The following is a 17,986-nucleotide window of genomic DNA, read 5'->3' on the forward strand; positions in this document are numbered from 1 at the left end:
ACACGGAGTCCAGACAGTTGTTAACATAAATAATCAATTTTATTTTTAAATGCAGGAATAAGCGTATGGTTTCGGTTTATTTTTCTTTTGTCAGTTTCTTACACTTAGTTCCTAACAACTCCAAACTGATTAATCCATCTATCTATCTGCCTCAACCTAACAATTCCTCTCACTCTCTCACAATACAACTCGACCAACCCACTGCCTATTCCACCCTCTTCCTTCTCCAACACCCAAGCCTCAACTCCCAACTGACAAACCCCAACTCCCAACTCCCAAACCTCAACTGACTTTTCAAAACCTCCCACTCTATCTTTTACTCCCCCCTTGCATTCTCACTGGCCAATCACATCACACCCATTTTAACCCTTTCCTTGACCCATCCTAGGAGGCAAACGCCGCAATCAGGAATAACTTTTGATGGTAAGAGCTGTTCAACAATGGAATGGACTCCCTTAGGAGGTGATGGGCTGTCCTTCCTTGGAGGTTTTTAAGCAGAGGTTGGATAGCCATCTATCATGGATGCTAAAGCTGAGATTCCTGCATTGCAGGGGGTTGGACTAGAGCAGGCTTCCTCAACCTTAGCCCTCCAGATGCTTTTGGCCTACAACTCCCATGATCCCTAGCTAGCAGGACCAGTGGTCAGGGATGATGGGAATTGTAGTCTCAAAACATCTGGAGGGCCGAGGTTGAGGAAGCCTGGACTTAGAGGACCCTTGTGGTCTTCTCCAAACCTACAATTCTATGCACAATTTTATAAACTTCTACTCTGTCTTCTTTCTTTTGTTTTCTCATGATGAAAATGTCCTAAATCCTGTAATCATAGCAAAATTGCTCCATGCCCTTGATCGTTTTGAGTGCTCTTTTCTTAAGCTTTTTTCCAACTCTGGCAAAGGGGATTACTGCAACGCCACTTAATTGCCTAAGATGCAGTTTTTTGTGAGGCTCCGAATCAGAGTATATTGTGTGCTTGTCACATAGCCTAGAGCTGCATCAAAGTTTAGCAACTGCAGCAGTTTCCGCTTGTTCAATGGTTTTACTGTGGACTAGGGAGTGGTGGTTTGGGATGGGGGGAGGAGGTGGGCAGGTCCTGCCTATTGGCCAACTCAGAGGAGGAAGTGAACAGCAGCAGCTGGCAGGGTGGAGAGGGAAAGTGCCCTGCAGAGAAGACCTTTGGCATTTATTTTGCTAGTTTACGGGGAGGTGAGTTCGCATGAAACAATAACAGGGAATGTAACTTCTGCCGATAGCTGAGAGCTTTCTTTCAAATTAATGCTTTAAGTAGCTTGGCCTTCCTGTGTGATTTCTTTCAGTTGGAAGGAAGACCTCACTGTGTTGCATGAATTGGACTTCCTGCCTGGTAAACGGTAGTTATAGGGGCTGCAGTCTTGGGTAAAATTGCAGAGAGAAATGGAATTTGTGCAGAGAAAATGTTTGTGGTGATGGAGGAGGGGAGCATTGTCTTGGAGGGCCAGGGGGGTTGCCCCATTTGTCGTTTTGATCACAAAACATTCTGTGGTTCAGTTGTCTTTTTCAGTGGCTTGGGTGAAGGAATTGGAGGGGATCCTCACCAAATTTGCAGATGACACCAAGCTGGGAGGGGGTCACCCAGGCTGCAGAGGACAGAACCGTGCTTCAAGGTGACCTTAAACAGAGAATGGGGCCCAAACATTTGTCCATAGGGACAAATGTACTGCACTTAGGCAGGAAGAACCAGCTGCAGAAATATAAGATGGGGGGTGGGATCTGGCTTGCCAGTACAGTGGTACCTCGGGTTAAGAACCTAATTTGTTCTGGAGGTCTGTTCTTAACCTGAAAGTGTTCTTAACCTGAAGCACCACTTTAGCCAATGGGGCCTGCTGCGCCGCCGCTGCACTATTTCTATTCTCATCCTGAAGCAAAGTTCTTAACCCGAGGTACTATTTCTGGGTTAGCAGAGTCTGTAACCTGAAGCGTATGGAACCTGAGGTACCACTGTAGTACATTTGGACTAGATGAGTCCTGTGGTCTTCTCCAAATCTACAATCCTATGATTCTATCTAAAGAATAGAATGTGTGCATACAGCTCTCTTTTTGATGGTGTCTTCCAGAAGTGGGAATCTTTCTCAGCCTGAAACCCGCACTCCTTCTGGGCAACGTGCCAGTGGTGGGTGGGGCCTGAGGCAAAGGTGGGTGCACAGATGGCTAGTTTATTGTCATAATTAAAAGATACATTCCAGCTGGGCATATATACTCAAGGAGGGTGTGAGGCAGGGTCAATGAACAGGGTGTCTCGGGGTGTCTCCCAAAGGCTAGATAGATGGCCCCCAGATATAACATTCCCCACCTCTCTGTTTGAAGGGCTTATCTGGTCTTGCAATGGGCTGCAATTATTTTCCCCATTCAGAGTATACCAATTATTTCTAAATTTGCATCTACACACCTGTAAATTAGTACATGCCCATTTTGTACAAAATTGTGCCTCCTTTTCGGGGGGATGTGTAAGCGGTCAGCCTAGTCGTTGGCTCTGTTGGGTTGTTGTTGCGCAGTATATCGCCTGAGATAAAACTTGTATGGGGAATCTGGGCAGGACTGGCTGTGGCGTTCGTACGGAGCCCCCGGTCGTTTCACGGACTATTGACCCGTACACCACTAATCCGCTGCCACCAACCAGGTCCTCCCTGGTAAAATCACTTCAGTCTTAGTCAGCTTTTCAATTCATAAAGAAGACTGTATTTTATTTCAGACATAAAACAAAACTTTTACAGCATTCCAAACGGTGTTCCTCTTTACTTTCTTAGCCTTATGTTCCTCTCTCTATCTCTGCTACCTCCCCCCCCACACTCAAGGACCAACTGCCCTAACTGTCTCTCTATTACCAACTGCCTTTCCCAACCAGCCAACCCACGCAATCCAACCAACTACCCACCCACCCACAACTCCCAACGAACTCCTCCCAGAACTAGTTTTATAGACCCACTGACTCCACCCCCCTGGGTCCTGTCTGTGCAACCTACTTAACTATTTCCCCTCCAGCACTCTCTCATCTATGTTAACGTCACACTGGCCTTATCAAAAATACAAAGTAGTTGCTGTAGGGAGCAGATTCCAGAGCGACTGCGATTCACATCTGAGGCCAACTCAATTTGGAGATGCGCAACCCAGTTTCACTGAGCCCATGACTGAAGGAGCCCTTGACTGAAGGAGACCATGTTCCACGGACTCCCCATCTCTTTCCTCTCCCACCAAATAACCAATATCCTCCTGGCTGCCATAGCAATGTGTAAGCAGCCAGCCAATTCCTTTATGATGTTTAGGTTGTGTACATACCATACATTGAAAGGGGACTCTAGTTTCCAGGTGCTGGGATCTGCAGCGCCATGAGAGGTAAACTATAGTTCTCTGTAATCTTGGGGTGTGTGTGTGTGTGTGTGTGTGTGTGTGTGCGCTTTAACTCTAAGGTGTGTATGCAGCCTTAGGCTGTGTACAATGCAGCAGAGTAAAAAATAATTTAAAATTAACTGTAGCAAGGTTATCCTTCTTCTCAATTTGGATTGAACCTGGTTTTGCGGAGAAACCAGGCACAGTATTTCCCTAAGAAGAAACAGGCTAGATATCTGAGCCATGTGTACACCACATCCCAAACCAGTGGGTGGGAGGGCAGAGTAAATGTGCACATTTAAAGTACACAGAATGTACACAGTACATTGCACATTTGAAGCACATACTTTCAGTGCCTGCGGAAGATGTTCTTATTTAGACAAGCCTACCCAGACGGTTAGAAAGTCTGTATGCGTTTTAATTCATTTTGCTCTATTCTATTGCGGTTTTAACTTTCTGCGTTATGCAATTATTGATTGCAGTGATCATTTTACGGCTTCGTATTTATTTATTTATTTGTAATCTGCTTTGAGGTTTTCTATGGTCAAGCGGCACATCTGTTGTAAGAGATCAATAAAAAAAATGCAAACCTCTCTCCACCCCACCCCCTGGCCCAACAAATCCCGGGAACTCTAGTTTGCCTCCTGCGCTGAGCAACAATTCCCAGCACCCATTCAACTACAATTCCTGGTAATTCTTTGGCGGAAACCGTGTGCTTTCAGCTGTAGGCGTGTGGACTCTTCAAAGAGCTTAAGCCAGCCTTTCTCAACCTGTGGGTCCCCAGATGTTGTTGAACTACAACTCCCACACCCCTACCTAGCAAGGCCAGAGCTCAGGGATGATGGGAGTTGTAGTCCAACATCTGGGGGAACCACAGGTTGAGGACCGCTGCGTGAGTGTTTCTCAAACTTGGGTCCTCAGGTGTCGTTGGACTACAACTCCCACCATCCCTGACCACTAGTCCTACTACTTAGGGATGATGGGAATTGTAGTCCAACAACAGCTAGGAACCCAAGTTTGAGAAACACTGGCTTAAAGGAAGAGCCCAAGTCTTGCTCTCCTCCTCTCTCAGGCAAAACTTGGGATTTATTTTTCGCAAAGCGGGAGCTTCGGGCCTGCGGGCTTTTTCTCCTCTCGTCTCTGGAAAGGAAAAAGCACATTTTCCTCTCTCCCTCCCTCCTCTTTCTTCGCTCTCTGCAGGGCCCCCACACCCACGCAAGGAAGTGGCGGCCACATTTTCTCCCCCCCCCTTCCCTCTCGAGCTGAGGAGAAAAGGGGAAGTCGGAGAGAGCAGAGAAGGAGGAGAGAAAAAAGCGCGGCTGCCGGTTCGCGTCGACGCCTCAGAGTCCGTGAACCAGGCTGCCGGCCGGCCGGGGCCTCCTTTTCCCGGAGCCAGGAGAGGCCAGGCTGCTTTGCGCCCGGTTCGCCTTCGGGTGCCGTCGAGGTAAGTGGCTCCCTCAAGATGCCCGCACGACGTGGCGGCGGCGGCGGCGGCTCCTTCTCCTTCGACGGAGGGAGCTGCTGCTGCTACCGCTGCTTCTGGCGGGGCTCCAGGCCGCCCCGGCCCCGCTTCCCCGACTCCCTTCTCTCGGCGCCACCAGGATATTTTTGCGCCCCGGGCGAGGCAAACTCCTTCCGCCCTCTCCCCGCCTCGGTTTTTATCGTTATGTTTGGCCGACTTCGGTTTTCAAAAGCCTTGCAGAAACGGCAGAAGTCAAAATATAAAGCGAGGGCAAAATGTCCTGAGGACGAATCTGTAAGAAAGCTGCTCCCCTCAAAGGTGCGCCCCTCGGAGAGAGAGCTGCGCCCTAGCGGGAGAACTTTTTATTAAACTCGGTGTTTTTCCCTCCCTTTGCTTCTTCCTGAAATCAAAGCTGCTTTTCGCGCAAGCCAAGAGGAAGCAATTGCGCTCCCCCTACCAATCTCCCCATTTCCAGTTTTCGTTTTTTTTTAAAAAAAAGTTAGTTTCTAGCATATTTTCAGAAGTTGAGATATGCGGCAAAATGCTGCTCTCCTTTACGGGGAGAAATTAGCCTGCTCCTCACTTATTTTACTTTATAGTCTCCCCTCTGAAAAAGAAAAGTCTTGTGAATGCCCACGAGCAAGACCTGGGTTTTTTTTGTGTGTGTTGGATGCCTTTTGATGTTTTGCGTCTATTCCCTACAAAATTCTGGAGAAGAAAGAGCATCTGCTTTGCATGCAGGAGGTTTCTTCCCCTTCCCCATCATCTCCAGGTGGGGCTGAGAAATATTTCCTGTATTTAATCCTGGAGAGCTGTTGCCAGTCCGTGCAGACAACACTAGGAAACCTGGGGAACCCAGATACTGGGGAAACCCAGCCAGATAGGCAGGGTATAAATAATAAATTATTATTATGATGGGAGGAACCAATGGTCTGACTTAGGATAAGGCAGCTTCCCGTGTTTTAAAACAATCCTGTTTAAGGTTGCTTTGAATTAGGATGAGAAGTCAGGCTCAGTTTCTCGCTGAGAGGCATTATTACATTTCTAAGCAAGGACTGATGTGTTTCAGCTGCGGCTGGGCCACTTCCTCAACATGCAAGGTACTTAAAAAATAATAATGTGTGTGTTCAGCACTGTGGGTTTAAAAAATAAAAAAGGAAGGAGTAGCTCAGCAGAAAGCTATGTGGCACTTTAAAGAAAAAACATTAGCGGCAGCGGAGGCCCACGTCATCAAAGCCATCAAATGTAATGTAATTCATGTATTGTAGTTGATTTTAGTCTACAGAAGTACCCCCCACCACGGCAAAAAAAGAAAAGAAAAGAAAGTTAGGGTTGTACCCAGCTATGCCCTACTCAAAGTAGACCTGTTGAAATGAATGAGGCATGTCCATTAATTTTGGTAGGTCTACTGGCTATGGCAAGCCTTTAAGATGCCATGAGATTCTTTTGTTTTAATATTTGCTGTTGCTTGCCGGGTGCATGCTATAACTTTAAAAGCGTATTCAAAAGACATTCTTTCCTTCAGAGAATTCTGGGCTCTATAGTCTGCTAAGGAGTTGCTGGGAATGGTAACTCTGCGGGGCAAACTACAGTGCCCAGAATTCTTTGCAGGAAGGAATGCATTTTGAATGTGCTTTAAAAGTATCTAGTGTGTGCACAGCCTAGCGGAGATTAAGGATCTGGGATTTGCACATTAGAGCATTTAATATAATGTCACAAGCTCTACGAAAGGTTCGTTTTAAGGGAAGGCAACTCAACTGACTCTTTGGGGTGCCGGTCTTGAGGGGTGCAGGATATTGGGCTGTCATAGGGGTCAGGGTGTGGTGTCTTCTAGACCAGAACTTTCCATACTTTTCATGTTGGTGACACACTTTTTAGACATCATTTTACGACATAGTCATTCAGTTTTACTAGCAAACCGGAGGCTAAACGGAGCCCTTTCCAGCCCCGGGAGGAGCATGGGGAGCGTTTGTGCGACATACAGTGGTGCCCCGCAAGACGAATGCCTCGCAAGACGAAAAACTCGCTAGACGAAAGAGTTTTCCGTTTTTTGAGTCATTCCGCAAGACGAATTTCCCTATGGGCTTGCTTCGCAAGACGAAACGTCTTGTGAGTTCTTGCGAGTTTGTTTCCTTTTTCTTAAAGCCGCTAAGCCGTTAATAACCGCTAAGCCACTAATAGCCGTGCTTCGCAAGACGAAGAGACTCGCGGAACGGATTAATTTCGTCTTGCGAGGCACCACTGTATCTACAAACTGCAGCCGAACACACTTAACGTATCGTGACACACAGTTTGGAAAGCTCTGCTCTAGACGTTGAACTACAACTATCAGCCTTGGCTATTGACCATGCTGGCTAGGAGAGATGGAAGTCCAACATTATACAAGGCAGCACTTGGCTCCCCTAGGCCCAACTATTTGCTCCTATCTTGATGTACAACCAGCTCATCTTGACTTGGAATATGTGGCCAGCGTAGCCTTTTCATGCTTTCTTTTAAAAATGAGTTATGGGGAAATGCATGGCATTGGGTGCCCATGTGCAAGTTCTGTTCTCAGTGCCAACGCATTTGAGTGCTTTTGTAGTGAACAAGCTCTGTAGGGGAAAGCTAGACGCTGACTCGACTCTATCACAAGCAGAGATGTGGCAAAAAATAGCATGTGTGCTGGAATAAAAAAGGCAAAAAGTGATTAATTTTCATGCTTCGGGGCAAAAAAAAAGGGGGGGCTACAGGAGACATTTTTCCCTCTAGGGGGCACTCTGGCCCAATTGGGTTCTGCTTCCAGAGAGAACTAAGGTTGCACAAATTTCTGATATGTGAGGTATGCTGGTTTTTTCAGCATTAAAGTTGGCAGTCCTCTATTAAACCAAAAGGGAGAAAGTTCCTGCCTTCAGAGAAGCCTGTTTATAGATACACACACACACACACACACACACACACACACACAGTGGTACCTCGGGTTACATACGCTTCAGGTTAGACTCGCTAACCCAGAAATAGTACCTCTGGTTAAGAACTTTGCTTCAGGATGAGAACAGAAATCATGCTCCGGTGGCAGCAGGAGGCCCCGTTAGCTAAAGTGGTGCTTCAGGTTAAGAACAGTTTCAGGTTAAGAACGGACCTCTGGAATGAATTAAGTACTTAACCGATCCATGCGGGAGGCACGTTCGCAACCCGCAGCGCTGTGTCTGCGCACACGCGGGTTGCGATTTGGCGTGCATGTGCAAAGCGCGATTTAGTGCTTCTGCACATGCGCAAGCTGAAGCATGCAAGCGCCGAAGCAGCCCATTCCGGTACTTCCAGGTTCGGTGCGGTGTGCAACCTGAAAACGTGCAACCTGAAGCATCTGTAACCCGAGGTATGAGTGTGTGTGTGTGTGTGTGTGTGTGTGTGTGTGTATGTATTTCTGAGTCAGTTATTGATCTGGGTATTTCTCTCTCAACTGGAGGGAGATGGGTCCACCAGAACTGTGACTCATGAAGAGACGCTGTAGGAGTCTACTAGAGGGCAGTCAATTATGTTGTCAGTCTAATTAATCAGATGATCATAGAATTGTAGAGTTGGAAGGGACCCTTAGTTCAACGCCCTGCAATGCAGGAATCTCAACTAAAGCATCCATGACAGATGGCCACCCAACCTCTGCTTAGAAACCTCCAAGGAAGGTAAGAGAATTACTTGCCCCCAGTGGAGGCTGGCTGGAAGGAGATCAGCAACTCATGCTTTTTGCATATCCAAGCCAGCAGGGATTTGGCTGACACTGGGGGAACTCAGCCAGCTTGCAGCTCCCTACTCCCTACAGCTACTAACACTCAGCCAAGCCCATCAGAATCTCCAGCAACTCATGCAGAGATACAATGGAGAGACTCCTCTGAGGGTGGATCATTCTGCTAGAGACCTGCTTTACCGCTGAGTCACAGCCTTTTCCTGTTTATTGGATGTTCTAGCTGAGGCTGATGGGAGTTGGAATCCTTCCCTATAAATCTGCTCTCCACTTACACACAAACAAGCCTCCAGGATTGGGTAGCGTAGAGATTTCATCATATTTTGTACCCTATACGTTTTGTTGTCTGGCAGCTATGATTACTTCACTGCCTGGAAGATGTTGGTCATAATTCCCACTAGAGACAGACAAACCATGCCTTGTATATAAAGTTGTGTAAAGATTACTCCTTTTTCCAGAAGTTGTTGCTGCTTTTGTCACTGTTTTGTGTAGAGGAGAACTTCTGGGCACAGTTTTACAGGGCAGAGTCTCCTATAGATGAAGGAGAGCAATTGAGACTTTTTTTTTTTAAAAAAGCTATTTTTATGAAATACTGAGAAATAATCAAACAATATACAGAAGTCACCATCAAATACTAAGCATTTTTTAAACACAGAAACAAAAATAAAGAAAAGAAGAAGAAACTTTGAATTCTCTATCAGCTTTAAAAACTCATGCAAAACTCTCGTGCCACTGGCGATTTATTAAAGTGTATTTGCAATATTTGCTTAATTTACAAACCTGCAAGCTTGAGCCCAGGTGGAGGCAGAACAACCAAGCTCACACCTGAGTTCAGGTGTGAGGAGGCCTTTGGCCAGCTGCCCTCTAGTGGGCTCATGTGGGAAGGACAGGCAGGAAGGCACACCTGAAAGACACCAACCACACTTGGCTCTGCCAGCAGCAGTCTCTGGTGATTTTACCTGATTGGAATGTGTCATTTGAACTGTGGGAAAAATCCCTCTTGCTTGCCCAGAGGAAAGATGGGTAGGGGTGTCTGGCTGCATTGACTTTTGCCACACTCACAAGTGGCCTGCACTTCCTGAATCATCCACAAGCAGGTATTGGCAAATACGCCAATTTCAATTTCTTGCTTTCCCATTCTTCAGTTCTCCACATTTCCATATCAGTCTGTGGTTCTTCTTCTTCTTCTTCTTCTTCTTCTTCTTCTTCTTCTTCTTCTTCTTCTTCTTCCTTTTAAAAAAAGTGCTCATGAAAATTCACCAGCATTTTAGTCCATTTCCTCCCCCAAAAACCTGCATTTTTGCAAAGCAATTTCCCCTATTACAATGCATTTTTGTATGTTCACCATTATGTGCATTAACTGTATGCGTTTTTGTAAACGTTACTTGGATGTGCATTGCAAAATTTGGAAAGGTGTGAATTTCGAAGGAAGGGCGGTGTTTCAGTTCATCTGTTGTTTTGGAAAGTGTGAATTAGTGAAGGTTGTCTATAAATATGAACTGCAGGCAAATTCTGCCCCATCCCTTCCCATGAGGGCTGATGAAGGAGGTTTATGACTCCTTTCCCTTCCACAGCCTTTCCGTGAACCACCTGGTTGGAGCTTACGCCATTCCTCTGGCCACAGTCAGACAACCTCTTGCAAAGCAAGACTGAACAGAACCCAGCCGAAGAGCCCAGACCTGGTGTTACACCACCCACAGAATTGTCTCTTATGATTCCACTTCCTGCCGGGTCTGTTTCTAGCCTTATATGGCGTTTGTCAAATTGCTCTTCGTCAAGATGCAGCTGTTTCCTCTTTCCGCCTTCCTTCTCTAATTATAAGCACACGCTATGGATTCTCGTGGGCGGAAGTCGTTCTGAGCAGGACAACACGGGCTGTAGTCCTACATGTACTTTACTGGACCGTAAGTCCCTCTGAAGATGGCGAGGGTTTACTTCTGAGTAAACAAGCATACAAGTGCACTGGAGGGTAGGACTCGAACCCATGGCTTCAAGTTACAAGAAAGGAGATTCCGGCTAAACACCAGGAAGAACTTTCTGGTAGTAAGAGCTGTTCGGCAGTGGAACAGTCTCTCTCGGGAAGTGGTGGACTCTCCTTCCTTAGAGGTTTTTAAGCAGGCGTTGATGGCCATCAGTCAGGGATGCTTTTGCTGAGATCCCTGCATTGCAGGGGGTTGGACTGGATGACCCTCGGGGTCCCTTCCAGCTCTACAATTCTATGATTCTACAACCTTCCACCTCCCTTGAGAGCCAGTGTGGTGTAGTGGTTAAGAGCGGTGGACTCGTAATCTGGTGAACTGGGTTCGCTTCTCCGCCCCTCCACATGCAACTGCTGGGTGACCTTGGGCCAGTCACACTTCTCTGAAGTCTCTCAGCCCCACTCACCTCACAGAGTGTTTGTTGTGGGGGAGGAAGGGAAAGGAGATTGTTAGCCTCTTTGAGACTCCTTAAGGGGAGTGAAAGGTGGGATATCAAACTCTTCTTCACCCTCTTCTTCTCCCTTGCTCAAGCCCTTGGTGGACTGCGTCTGATGAATCTGTGGTCCAAAACATCTGGAGAGCAGCAGGTTAGGGAAGGCTGATGCTAGACCGTAGCTGCTCCTGCCAATATGGCTTATTTAATACAATCACCAAAGGAAATGAATTGCTGTCCTTGATTGCCCTGGTGGCCAGTCTGACTTGGTCAAGCAGTGGGAACTGGCTGAGTGAAAGTTAAGAGCTGATGTCGAGGGAGCCCCTTCAAATCTGTTCTTTTTTTCGAGCCAGCTTCCTGTTTTGAAAGGTTATCAGAACCGCCTTGTTCCCTTTCAATAGTCATTCTGAGCCAAAGGCCGCTGGGTGTAAGATGAAGAGTCTGCCAGGATTTAAGCAGGAAGGATTCAGGAACATACAGTAGTGGGAAATTTAGGTCTGTGCAATTAAAGTGGACTTAAGTCCTCTCGTCACTAGGAAGGAAAGGAAATTTTCATTTCTCATTTTTCCATTCTTAAATTCAGTTCTTGACATATATACAGCAAGATGCGATTTTATTTTTTTTAATCGTCATGAAAACTCACCAGCAGTTTGGTCCAGATTCCTCCTAGTAAACAGGCAGACCTACCTCACAGGGTTGTTAGGGGGTAAAGAATAGGGATGGTAGAGAGGAGACCATTTATGTTGCCTTAGGTTCTTGGAGGAAGGGCAGGATAAGAGATAAATACATTTACAGTGCAATCTTATACCTGTTATAAGCTTTGAGCTCAAAAGGACATGCAGAATTAAGCCCTTTTGAGCTCAAAGGGGTTTGGTCCCAGGTAAGGGACCACAAGACTTGCAGCCAACCTTAATTATTTTGAAACATGTTCCTTAGGAAAAATTAACTGTTTTTTCTGTACAGGTTGAGAAGCCATGGCTTATCAGAGTTTCCTGCTGGAGCCAATCAGCTGTCATGCCTGGAACAAGGACAGAACCCGTAAGCCCTTTTCTTTTGCATTATGATTGTTTAATTTTAGTAATCACTTTCCACACAAGCATCTCAAGGCAATGTGTTGTAAAAATAGCAAAAAACCAGAAGCACTGAAACCAGGAAAAATATTTTGAAAACAACACGAAACGGGTACCCATGGCAGAGACTCATTCATCCAGCTGGAAAAGTCAGCCAGAACAAAATTTCCCCAGTTGTTTCCAGAAACATCTTTTAACTGCTGACCATGCTGGTTGAGGCTGATGGTTGTTGCGAGTCCCAACAGCCGGTGGAGGACCACAGGGTCTACACCCTCCTGCTGCAGGGGGAGCGAGTGTTAATAATTATAACAACAACAGCAACAACAATTTATTATTTATACCCTGCCCATCTGACTGGGTTTCCCTAGCCACTCTGGGCATCTCCCAACAGAATATTAAAAACACGATAAAACACCAAACATTAAAAACTTCCCTAAACAGGGCTGCCTTCAGATGTCTTCTAAAAGTCAGATAGTTGTTTATTTCCTTGACATCTGATGGGAGGGCGTTCCACAGGGCAGGCGCCACTACCGAGAAGGCCCTCTGCCTGGTTCCCTGTAACCTCACTTCTTGCAGTGAGGGAACCCTCAGAAGGCCCTCGGAGCTGGACCTCAGTGTCCGGGCAGAATGATGGGGGTGGAGATGCTCCTTCAGGTATACTGGGCCGAGGCCGTTTTAAAGGTCAGCACCAACACTTTGAATTGTGCTCAGAAATGTACTGGGAGCCAATGTAGATCTTTCAGGACCAGTGTTATGTGTTCTCAGCTGCCGCTCCCAGTCACCAGTCTAGCTGCAGCATTCTGGATTAGTTGTAGTTTTCGGGTCACCTTCAAAGGTAGCCCCATGTAGAGCACATTGCAGTAATCCAAGCGGGAGATAATCAGAGCATGCACCACTCTGATGAGACAGTCTGCAGGCAGGTGGGGTCTCAGCCTGCGTATCAGATGGAGCTGGAAGACAGCTGCCCTGGACACAGAATTGACCTGCTAACTGGGGGCTACCTGGATTACTGGTTCTTGCAGCAAATCTGGTCCTCGGTTGGGAGCAACCGCAAGAGAAGAGAATGCGAACGATTGCCCATGGCATGAATAGATGTGGGAGGGTGGGGGAGAGAGAGAATACAGCCATTGTTTGTGGGTCAGCAGAATGCCCTGGCGGATTACGGCCAGCAGGACTTCCTGCTCCCCAGCTGTAGGGTTTTGAAAGAACTGCTGCGATTTGCATGATTGTCCCCAGGAATATAAACATAACAACACTTGAAGCATATTTAAACCATATGGCTTCTGCCTAGACATTCCTGGGAACCAAAGCTTAACCTTTCCTGAGACACGATTCCCAGCACCTTTAGCAAATGACAGTTCCCACAATTCCCACAATGGGGGGAAGCCATGTGCTTTAAACATGTGGTGTGTTACGCAGCCTCTCCTTTCCAGAGAAGGGGAGGTGGGAAGAGAAAAGAGGCTCTCGGGTACTTGGGAAGAGGCTGTAGAGTACTCAAGTGAAGATGTTGCTCTCTACCTTTTCCTACCTTTTCCTAGGGCTAGTTCACATGAGCAGATGCATCCCTTGAAATCATGGCCCATTTGCAAATCAAAACCACATGTTTTGTAGCAGCGTCAGGAGCTAAATAACTTTGGAAGAGCTGGAAGGGACCTAAGAGCTCAGGGCAAAAGTCCTTCCTGACCATTTGTGACTGGTGTCCTGGGCACACCCCCAAAACCCCCAAATGTGCCCTCAGCCTCCGAAAGCTTGGCAGAACTCGAAATACGCAATATGTGCACAAACTCTTCCCCGCCTTCTGTTCCACAGAACTTGCCATCTGTCCCAACAACCACGAAGTTCACATCTACAAGAAAGATGGGACAAAGTGGAGCAAAGTCCATGAGCTGAAGGAGCACAACGGGCAGGTGACAGGTGAGGACCTTTCGATTCCTCTTCTGGTGTGCGAAACGGCACACACACAACCTTCTAAAGAGCCATAACCCCTGTAAGGCCATTATGCCTAACATTACCTAACGGTTCCGTTGCCTTCTTTAAAAAAACAAAACACTGTTTATTTGTTGATGAATCCGCCCTTAAATTCAGCAGCCCTTGTAATCGAGGCCTGCCTTGTGGTCCTCTGATCTATGGTGTCCTTTGCAGGCATTGACTGGGCCCCCGACAGCAACCGCATAGTGACCTGCGGGACAGACCGTAACGCTTACGTGTGGACCCTGAAGGGCAACGTGTGGAAGCCGACATTGGTCATTCTGCGGATCAACCGCGCTGCTCGCTGCGTCAAGTGGTCTCCCAAAGAGAACAAGTTTGCGGTCGGCAGCGGCTCAAGGCTCATCTCCATCTGCTACTTTGAGCAAGAGAATGACTGGTGAGTCTCGCCAAGGAGCAGAGGAGGAGGAGGAATAATAATAATAATAATTAATTATTATTTATACCCCGCCCATCTGAAGAAGAATAGAATCATAGAATTGTAGAGTTAGGAGGGAGGGTAACCTAGTCCAAGCACCCCTGCAATGCAGGAATCTCAATCCATTATAAATGGATTTATATATGGAATTTGGTGGCCCTGACCCAATCGAACTTTGCCTGCGTTGGACCCCTTCCTGCATTGAGCGTGAACTGCTCAAAGCCTCAGCTGCTTCTTCACTTATTTTTGTTTTTCATAAGAAAGGCTTGCTTACTTGCTTGCTATGATTACTGTCTTGTCCCTCATATTTGCTGTCTCTCCTAGGTGGGTTTGTAAACATATCAAGAAGCCCATTCGATCGACAATCCTTAGCCTTGACTGGCACCCTAACAACGTTCTCTTGGCGGCTGGATCCTGTGATTTCAAATGCAGGTGAGGCAAATATCCTGGATCGCATCCAACGTGTGACTTCAGGATGTGTTTGGGGCGGGGGGAGGGGAGGCCTGTTGGACAGTCTCCCTTCCAGGCCTTGACCGGATCTGCTCCTTGCTTAGCTTTGATAGACCCTCCAGTAACATGCTTTCCCCCTCCCTCCCTCCCTCCCTCCATCCCACCTCTCCTCTCCCTCCTGCCCTGTAGGATTTTCTCTGCTTACATCAAAGAGGTTGAGGAGCGGCCCTCACCGACCCCCTGGGGATCCAAGATGCCGTTTGGAGAGCTCATGTTTGAGTCGGGCAGCAGCTGCGGCTGGGTCCACAGCATCTGCTTCTCTGGGAGTGGCAGCCGTGTGGCATGGGTGAGCCACGACAGCACCATCTGCCTTGCGGATGCCAACAAGAAGATGGCGTAAGTTGGGCTATTGGGTGGGGGTTCAGAGTTTCCCATGAACTGGCCTGGCCCAGCTGGCTGCAGGGACTTTGCTTCCTTGGGATGAGTTGATCCCGAGACTCTGAGCAGATCCGCTCCATGCTCGTTCAGCCCCTGTGTAAACCCACACGACTTCCCACAAAGAGTTCTGGGCTCTGTAGCTTACTAAGTGTGCTGGGAATGGTAATAATAATTTATTATTTGTACCCTGCCCATCTGGCTGGGTTTCCCCAGCCACTCTGGGCGGCTTCCAACAGAATATTAAAATAAAATAGTCTGTTAAACATTAAAAGCTTCCCTAAACAGGGCTGCCTTCAGATGTCTTCTAAAACTCTGGAGGTTATTTTTCTCTTTGACATCTGGTGGGAGGGGGTTCCACTACCGAGAAGGCCTGGTTCCCTGTAACTTGGCTTCTCACAGTGAGGGAACCACCAGAAGGCCCTCGGAGCTGGACCTCAGTGTCTGGGCAGAATGATGGAGGTGGAGACACTCCTTCAGGTATACTGTACCGAGGCCTTTTAGGGCTTTAAAGGTCAGCTCCACATCCAAATAACTTCATTGTACTAGCCATTGACCTTGACAAATCTGAACCAAAAACAAACACATACAAAGTCTCTATTTAGATCTCTGCGTCTCCCTTATAGCTCAGTGCTATATTGTCCAGTTTCTTCTTTCTGATCTTTTTGGCCGCCAAAAAAGAAAAAAATGGTGACTTCATTGAGTCACTGAAATGGTTACCTTCTCTGCTGGGGAGATGTATCTTTCCTGTATGGGCGGTAGAGTGAGAAATCACCTCCTGGGTCCAGTGTATTGTGGGCAAAATGGGAATGGTAGCTGTGGGAGGGGAAAAACTCCTAGGGTGAGGTCATGCACATTGAATGGGTCTTAAATTAGTGGTGTCGTCTGCCCCCAATGGAAATGTGATGCTTCAAACAAGGCAGAGGTTCAGGGTGGAGGCAGGACCCTGGACAGCGCCTCAGAGAGCTCAAACAGTGGTTGAGAAAAGCTCAAATGTTGCTTCAGCCACAGACTGTCCATCAGCGTGGTTCCCTCTTCCTCTAGGGAGAGAAGTCTCTTCAGTTAGAGGGTCCTTAGTCTGCTTCAGCAGTCGTTGACTCCAATGGACTGAGGGAAAGCATTGCTCCACTGGGATTTCTGGGTTGTTGTCCTCCGAGTAAGAGGAGGGCAGCTTGGCCTATTCAGGTTGGAGAGGTGTTGACAGAACAATTGCCTCTTACACCAGAACTTCTAGGCATGCCAGGGGCTGGCTCCAAGGTCAATTTCCTCTTCTGTCCCTCCTCCAAACCCACAGCCTCATCTCCCAACGATAGGGAGTGGGAACCCAGAACATGGGCTGAATTTTGTGGTAGGCCCAGCCACTAAGGGGCTGTAAAGCAGCTAATCTGTGCTAACCACCCTTGCCTCATCCTTCCCTTCAGTGTGGCCTGCCTGTCCACGGAAACTCTGCCTCTCCTGGCTGTAACGTTCATCACTGAGAACAGCCTGGTGGCCGCGGTAAGTCATGTACCATAACTCTTTCCAAGTGTTTATTTGCCCAGTGAAGATTCAGGCCCCATTCCTATGTGGAGCAATGGTATGTGGTATAGTCCTGCCTGGACCGTGTCATTACAGTCCGCAAGTGGGCAATTGCATTCTTCCAACCAGTGCTTTTTTTCTAATAAAATGTTTAGGGGTACTTTCATTTTCCAACTCCTATTGAAATACTGCCCCTCAATGAGGCCAAACTTAGATTCACAAAATGTTTAAGGGTATGCATACCTCTGTGTTCCCCCAGAAAAAAAGCACTGCTTACAGCCAACACACAAGCGCATCCACTAATCTTTGTAAGATATTTATTGAGATTTTCCAAATGTTACAATATAAAAATGACAGAAAAGGAAAAAAAAGAAAAAATACAAAATAAAAATGATTAAAAACCACTCAATTTTTCCATTACTTATTTTTCCTTAGCTTGTTTCCCGGACCTCCTCATACCTCCCTTTTTTGTATTCCAGTTCAATTTGTTGGTTTAGCAAATCCTTACCCTCTTAGTTTATCCTAATCTTTGGTTTTAAAATAGTAACATTAGATTTTTACCTATTAACAACCCATTTTTCATATTCCCTTAAAGCATTACAGCTGGAAACCACTTAATTTCTATCCAACATCATTCTAACATTCATTAATTTTACAATATTTCTGTAGATAGTCTTTGAATTTCTTCCAATCTTCTTCCACCGACTCTTCTCCCTGGTCTCGGATTCTGCCAGTCATTTCCGCCAGTTCCATATAGTCCATCAGCTTCATCTGCCATTCTTCCAGAGTGGGTAGATCTTGTGTCTTCCAATACTTTGCAATGAGTATTCTTGCTGCTGTTGTGGCATACATAAAAAAAGTTCTGTCCTTCTTTGGCACCAATTGGCCGACTATGCCTAGGAGAAAGGCCTCTGGTTTCTTCAAAAAGGTATATTTAAATACCTTTTTCAATTCATTATATGTCATCTCCCAGAAAGCCTTAATCCTTGGGCACGTCCACCAAAGGTGAAAGAATGTACCTTCAGTTTCTTTACATTTCCAGCATTTATTATCGGGCAAATGATAAATTTTTGCAAGCTTGACTGGGGTCATGTACCACCTGTATATCATTTTCATAATATTCTCTCTTAAGGCATTACATGCCGTAAACTTCATAC

General features: G+C 46.7%; 1 protein-coding gene and 1 long non-coding RNA gene across 8 annotated transcripts in view; one reads left to right on the forward strand and one right to left on the reverse strand.

The window, feature by feature from the left end:
* On the reverse strand, positions 1–391 carry LOC308463159. Its single transcript, XR_013979498.1, has 2 exons — positions 302–391; positions 1–244 (listed from the first exon to the last, which is right to left on the reverse strand). It is a non-coding gene; the product is annotated as an uncharacterized lncRNA (long non-coding RNA).
* ARPC1B (actin related protein 2/3 complex subunit 1B) overlaps positions 276–17,986 on the forward strand; it is a 26,226-nt gene continuing 8,515 nt past the window's right edge. Inside the window, exons 1-8 of one of the 7 annotated variants that reach the window (XM_080981202.1) lie at positions 1,155–1,203; positions 2,091–2,168; positions 11,916–11,990; positions 13,832–13,936; positions 14,165–14,387; positions 14,751–14,858; positions 15,066–15,272; positions 16,733–16,808. In XM_080981202.1, the coding sequence (XP_080837328.1) occupies positions 11,927–11,990; positions 13,832–13,936; positions 14,165–14,387; positions 14,751–14,858; positions 15,066–15,272; positions 16,733–16,808 (783 nt within the window). In that variant the 5' untranslated portion in view covers positions 1,155–1,203; positions 2,091–2,168; positions 11,916–11,926. Of the gene's footprint in view, positions 424–1,078; positions 1,204–1,339; positions 1,361–2,090; positions 2,169–2,897; positions 3,263–3,325; positions 3,367–4,570; positions 4,805–11,915; positions 11,991–13,831; positions 13,937–14,164; positions 14,388–14,750; positions 14,859–15,065; positions 15,273–16,732; positions 16,809–17,986 lie in introns of those variants that run through there. The other 6 variants (XM_080981204.1, XM_080981201.1, XM_080981206.1 and 3 more) reach the window with 6 other exon arrangements.

Source organism: Podarcis pityusensis, assembly GCF_964106645.2.
Source record: "Podarcis pityusensis genome assembly, chromosome: 14".
Classification (NCBI taxonomy): Eukaryota; Metazoa; Chordata; class Lepidosauria; order Squamata; family Lacertidae; genus Podarcis; species Podarcis pityusensis.